This window comes from Nannospalax galili, unplaced genomic scaffold, assembly GCF_000622305.1.
Source record: "Nannospalax galili isolate Female #2095 unplaced genomic scaffold, S.galili_v1.0 scaffold383, whole genome shotgun sequence".
In the NCBI taxonomy this organism is placed as follows: Eukaryota; Metazoa; Chordata; class Mammalia; order Rodentia; family Spalacidae; genus Nannospalax; species Nannospalax galili.
Genome location: NW_008351346.1, coordinates 2,866,724 through 2,873,486, shown reverse-complemented (window position 1 = coordinate 2,873,486; position 6,763 = coordinate 2,866,724). Strand labels below are relative to the sequence as shown.

At 38.1% G+C, this 6,763-nt stretch overlaps 1 protein-coding gene across 1 annotated transcript in view; it reads left to right on the top strand.

The window, feature by feature from the left end:
• The window catches only part of Tmco1 (transmembrane and coiled-coil domains 1), a 36,114-nt gene extending 30,487 nt beyond the window's left edge, over window positions 1–5,627 (top strand). The window contains exon 7 of the mRNA XM_008848231.3: window positions 5,020–5,627. Within this exon, the coding sequence (XP_008846453.1) occupies window positions 5,020–5,118 (99 nt within the window). The 3' untranslated portion in view covers window positions 5,119–5,627. The remainder of the gene's footprint in view (window positions 1–5,019) is intronic.
• The last annotated feature ends 1,136 nt before the right edge of the window (window positions 5,628–6,763 follow it).

Here is a 6,763-nt window from a genome sequence, read left to right as displayed (position 1 = left end):
TGAAGGCCTGAAAATTTGCCCTCAAAGAGAATCAAGGGACTATAGGAGAGCAATCAGGTCAAGTTTCATTGATAACGCTATTGAAAGATACAAATGAGATGGTAGATAAAAGTTCCTGCTACACAGTGTGGTACTCAGTATCAAATTACTGCCTGATCATTTCTTTTCTTATCTCAAGCAAGGGTTATAATACTGCCTGCCTTACTGAGTTGTGAGGATTTAAATGCAAACATGAAGTGTTTGGAACACTGCCTAGCACTGTGAAAGTACTCATTAACTGCCAGCCATCATTGCTATTATTTTGGCTTCATGCTGTGCTCTTCATTTTGCGACAGTACCATAGAAGTATTTTTCTTTATTTTAAATTAATCCCGTTTTAGCAATATTTCACAGTGTTGAAGAAGGTAAAGTAGGAGAAAAAGGAACATAACTATTCAACTGCTATTTGGCTATGTATTCTTAAAGTCTTAAATAAAAATCATATTTTATATTACTTTTATTTTATGTGTGTGAGTGTATTACCTGCATGTATGTAAGTGCACCTGTGTTGTGCAATGCCGGTGGAGGCCAAAAGAGTGTTGGATCCCCTGGAACTAGAGTTAGGATGGTCGTTAGCCACCATGTGGGTGCTGGTGACTGAACTTGGGTCCTCTGGAAGAATAGCCTGTGCCCTTAACCACTGAGCCATGTCTCCAGCCCCAGAACTTTATTTAGAGCAGTTTTAGATTTCAATAGACTTGATCAGAGGATATAGACATTTATTACATTTCCCTTTTCTCCCACATATACTCATATTTTTCTATCAGTAGCCTCAAATAGAGTGGTACATTTATTACAGTTGATAAATCTACCTTGAAACAAAAGTATTACCTAAAAGACTCTCCCACAGGAAAGTCTGTAACAAGAGCAACAAGTAGAACAAAATTCATAGTGTCTGGTTTCTGTCAACTTTGGCTATGACTTCTGAAGGGTCTCAGCTTGAATACTTTGCTACTATTGGACCTATTGCCATCTAGAGCAGCAGCTTACACTTGCTCATTTATATGCTTTGAGTTACTAATAGTAATAAACTGTTTTTTTAAAAATACAGTATTCTACAGATTGGAGATGCAAGCGCCAACACCTCAGTGTTAGTAGCAAAAACAATGAGTCTTTCTGTAAGGAACAATATATTCTAGAATGAAATGGAGATCTTTTTTAAAGGTTGGAAGCTCATCCAATTTTGTGTCTTGCAGGGCTTATACTGAGTTCAATAATATATTACTGTATTAATTCAACTGTGAACCTAGAAACTTGTATCCACTTGTGAAAGAGGTACTCTTGCTCGGGAGTGTGTTACTGAATATGTTGAAGCTGTAGTGAAATACTTCTTCTAATCATGTAGTTATTGAAATGTTTTTAAAATGATTAAAAATAATAGGTCTTTAAAGCATTAAAATTTCCTCCTTAATAATTAGTAGATGTGACAAACATTACCATTGAGATCTACCTGATGACTTGATATCCATGCTCAGATGCCAAGGAGCTCAGAAAGTAACCAACTGTGATTAGTAATAATCAGATATATAGAGATTAGAGACGCATGTGCAAACATCTTAATGTCAATTGTATTGGGGATGAGTTTTTCTGTGTGAAGCTGTGTGTTTTGGCAATGAAATGGAGATCTTTTTTGGAAGTTGAGCCCTCATTTGATTTTATATCTTGTGGGGTTTATACTGAGTACAATATTGTATGGCTGTGGTGGTTCAAGATTTGCAGCCAGTTTTGAAAGAGATGCATCTTGGCTCAGAAAAAAAAAAGAAACAAAACAAAAAAACAGTATTCTTGAGAATTCATATATGTGTAAATGGGGTTTTGGATATCTACCCTTACACCCTCCTTCAACTTCCACAAACCCTCGCACCCTGTCCCCCTCCCAATTTAATGACCCCTTTTCATTTATTCATTCTTTTTTTTTTTTCTTTTTAAATTAACCCACTAGGCCCAGTTAGTGCTGCCTCTGTGCACGTAGGCATGGACGATCCACTGGAGCATGGGCAACCTACCAGTGGCTACGTCCCCAAAGAAAAATGTCTCTCTCTCTTTTAGCAACCAACAACTGCTAATAGCTCCTCGGCTAGGGATGGGGCTTCGAGAGCCCCTCCTGTCCATGCTGAAATTCTGACTGATCTGGAGCACGTCATGTGCTCAGTGAGTTTCATGAGTGCAGCAGCCACTTCATGTCCAGAAGACAGCACTTCACAGCACTGCTCCCATCTTACGTTCTTTTTGTTTTTATTTTAAGATTCTGTTTATTTTTATGAGTGTTTTGCTTGCATTTATCTAAGTACAACACGTGCATGCAATGCCAAGAGAGGATCTCCTGGAACTGGAATTAGAGATGGTTGTGAGCCACCATGTGAGTGCTGGGAACTGAACCCTGTGGCAGCAGCAAGTGCTCTTAACTACTGAGCCATCTCTCCAGCACTTCTACCCCAGTCTTACTTTTTTCCCCCATCCCTTCTTTGAAGATATTCCCTGGGCCTTGGGGAGGCAGTTGATAAAGATATTCCATTTAACGTTGAACATTCACAGTCCCTTATTCTCAGCACTTTGACCACTTCTGAGTCTCCGTATTAATCACTGCCCAGTACAAAAAGAAGCTTCTCTGTGCAAGGTTGAGAGAAGCACAGAATTATGGAGTGAATTGCTGGTACTGCTGAGTTAAGTTGAAAGGTGGGGTTCTCAGCTGTAGTATGGCACTTGTAATCTACCCACACAGTATCTTGTTTCTCCAAAACAGTTTTTTCTTTTCCTCTGTTTCCTATTTCATTGCTGTAATCCTGTAATTTAAAAGGCACCGAGATTTTTAAAACTGGTTTTTAATCTCAGAAATGACAAGGACTCGTTTAATTGACCCCGACTATGCAGAATAACTGACCAAGGCTCCCTTGTATATTTTGTCTACAGGACATTATGTGTGTTAACTGTGCAAACGTGTTTATCATCTTATATTCTATAATGTCTTATTTCAAATTGTATATTATTTCTCAGAATTCTTGGCTTAGTGCTAAATACATTGTAGGTGTTCAGGAAACATGTATCAATTTTTGTTGTTGTTTATTTTAGTTTTTTGAGACAATGTCTTGTAGCCCAAGCTGGGGTTCAACTCTAGGTCCTCCATCTCCCAAGTGCTTGGACTACAGGCGTGTGCCACCACCCCTGGCTTTATTGATCAAAGTTTAATATTGGAAATTTTTGACATATCCTTTGGTTTTCTTACTGCCTTATGCAGTTTTTTTTTTTAATTATAACAGATGTGTGTGAAGGTATTTTTATTACTAAAGTAATACAAACTCAAGATATTTCTTCCTCTAGCCTGATATATTTACAATTTATCTTCTTAACCTGTTTTAAGATTTTTCTTTAAAGCATGAACTCAATAATGTAGATTACATGCGTTGAGATGTTTTAGGATAAATACAATTTAAATGAGCTCTTTAAGTTGTATTCTTTCTAGTTAAATATTCTGTTATATTCTGACAAAGGATTAAAGAGTGAGTATTTCCAGAGAAGCCTGGTCTGGGTATTCTCATAGTGTCTTATGTCCAGTGGGTACACAGTAAGTCTGTACCACAGGATAGAGTTTGTTCTGAGACTTCTATAGAACGTTAGTGTAGAAGTACTAGGAGAACCACTAGACTAAGAAAGCATGTGGGTTTAAGTTGTAACTGTTGAAACAGGGTCTCATCTAGCTTAGGCTGACCTTGATCCTCCTGCCTCACTGAAATTACAGATGTGTGCCATCACACCCAGCGCAACCTCTGCTCTTAATTTAGCTTTGTTATTTTGGGCACACCATTATACCTTTCCAAATTTGAATTTTCTCAAATATAAAATGATGGAATTATGCAAGAGTAATGAGATGATTGCTGAGATTTTTCTTCTGAAATCCTATGTAAATGTTTAACACTCGGCCTTTGCTTGACCTTAGCTCATTCATAAGCCTTCTCCATTCTCTCTAAAGAAAGTGCCAATTAATTTTCTACTCAGCTGTCTGCTCATGAGTGCTCTTTAGTACACCCACGCCTGTCTGCTCTCAGAGTCAACTGTTTACCCGAAACCTGTTTATACTGGTTTTACTTGTTACTGTAGCTATGTAATTAAATGTTATATTAGCTAAAGAAATCAGAACATAAAATAACTGTTTTTATAGAACTACTTAAGTACTTAAAAAAACCTGGATAGAGTTTCTAAACTATATTGTTGTGTTAGATACAAGTAAGATAAAGAAAGATGGGAGAAAATGTTAAGAATCTATAAAGATGACCTCATTGGTAGGAAGTATTCTACCACTGAGCAGTGTTCTTTGCCCCTCTGTCACCACTTTAAATAAATCGAAACTGAACATTGTAGATGATGACTAAATTCAACCAGGAGACCCATAGTCAAGGAAAGGACCTTATAAGAAATAAGTAAAGAAAACCGGGCATGGTGGTGCACACCTTTAATCCCAGCACTCAGGAGGCAGAGGCAGGTGGATCTCTGGTGAGTTCAAGGCCAGCCTGGTCTACATAGTGAGTTCCAGGACAGCTGGAGCTACAGGGAGACCCTGTCTCAAAAAGACTGAAAAAATAAATAAATAAATAAATAAATAAATAATGTATTTTATATTCTTTGTGTTAAAAACAGATTACCTGGAGGTTAGGGGTACAGCTCAGTGGTAGAATACTTGCTTACCTTGTACAAGACCATTGATTCCATTCTCAGCACTTCAGTAAATATAAATAAATGTCTCTTTATGATTTACTCCTTGAAAAAGCTAGCTTTTCTGGATTAGCAGACCAAGGTCCTATGAAGTAAACAGCTTTTACTATTATGTGATCTTCAGTATATCCTAGGCCTTGGGGGAAAAAAACAATCCTATTGCAGATCGTATACTATTTATAACTTGTGTGCATTCTCTTTGTCTGAGATCTGTGTTAAACACTTCTTGTTTTATATCTCATGTTCAATCTCAATTATGTGTTTTCTTCACAGAACATTCAGAAGATTCTTGGCCTTGCCCCTTCACGAGCTGCCACCAAGCAGGCTGGTGGATTTCTTGGTCCCCCACCCCCTTCTGGGAAGTTCTCTTGAACAGCAGCAGAATTCTTTATTTCCTGTCTTTTTTTTTAGGTATTCAAGGCAAACTGGCAAGGCACCTGGTCACGTTCTGGTTTTGAGTTATTTCTCAGTTTTTTGGATATAATTAGAATAAGAATGGCACTCAACTAATAAGACACTGCTTTTGATCACAGATTACTTTTTAAAATAAGTGGATTCATTTGTTAAGTTCAGGTGATTTCTGTGTAACCACAAACAAATACCGTCATTCTTACTTCACTTAAATATTTTCTGTGGGACTTATGAGCAGGACTCTGTGCACCAAGCACTACAGAAGTGGTCTCCTGCGGCTGGGAGAAAGACAAGTTTGTGTAGGTATAAATTTAATCAAATTATTTGTTGTGTTTTTTTAAAGCCAGTATGTCACTTATGATCAATAAACAGCCAAATATTTAGCTATTTCATCTACCAGAGATCTGTTTAATTTTGTTCTGCATGTTTTTAAAAACATGCTTTTAGTGATCTGAATATTAGATTAAAAATTGACCAAAAAGAGCTAAAATAAAAGTTTTTTAATGTGTTTTTAAAATTTTTAAAAATATTTATTATTTTTATGTATATGCGTGAATCGCCTGCATTTATGTAAGTGTACCTGTGTCATGCAATCCATGGGGAAGACAGAAGAAAGCGTTGGATCCCCTGGAACTGGGAGTTACAGACAGTTGTTAGCTGCCATGTGGGTGCTGGGATTCGAACCCGAGTCTTCTGCAAGAACAGCCAGTGCTCTTAGCTGCTGAGCTCTCTCTCCAGCCTCTCATGTGTTCTTTTATTATGCTTGTCTATATGTTCACGATATGAATTTGTCCTAGTATGCAATTTGAAAGTAAGGGGGAATGAAAAGGAATGCATCACATGAGCAAGCGTGAGGGACCCCCGCAGGCCCTTTATACTCTGTGATGGTCAGGTGGATTCTTGTGGAGTGCTCTGAAATCCTCCACAGCAAGGTTGAAGTTACCAATAGCTGATCGGGCTGAGTTTGCTTTTAGTCACAGTGACCTTCAGTTCTTGTGTGCCTTTATACAGAAGGATGCACATACCATGATCCTCCCCTGTGAGCCATGGATTTAGGAGTCCTTAGTGAAGTCAATTCTTTTGATAAATACACTCATTATTCTCCTTAAATATGGGTATTTTACTAGTGACAGAAAAACAGAAATCCACATTTGCAGTATAATAACTGTTAAGCCAACAGAAGACTTCTGACCGGCAACCCTAAAGGCAAGAGTACAGTGGAATGATATCTTCAAAAGTGAAGAAAACTATCAGCTTAGAATTTTAGACACAACTAAACTGTAGAATTAGGGACCAAATAAAGACATTTTGAGACATAGAAAATCTAAGATGAAGGAATTAAAGGGTGTTTCAAGGACAAAGAAGACACACCCAAGTGGAGAGTGTGGTGTTACAAGGCACAATGGTCACCACAGAAGTTGACGAAAATATGGTCAGGGCCTGGGAGATGACTGGTCACTGAGAACACCTCTTCTTCCAGATGACCTGAGTTTGGTTTCCAGCTGCCTGAAACTCCAACTCCAAGACCCATCAGGGTGTGGTGGGCCACACCTTTAATCCTAGCACTCAGGGCCCAGAGGCAAGTGATCTCTGTGAGTTCCAGGCC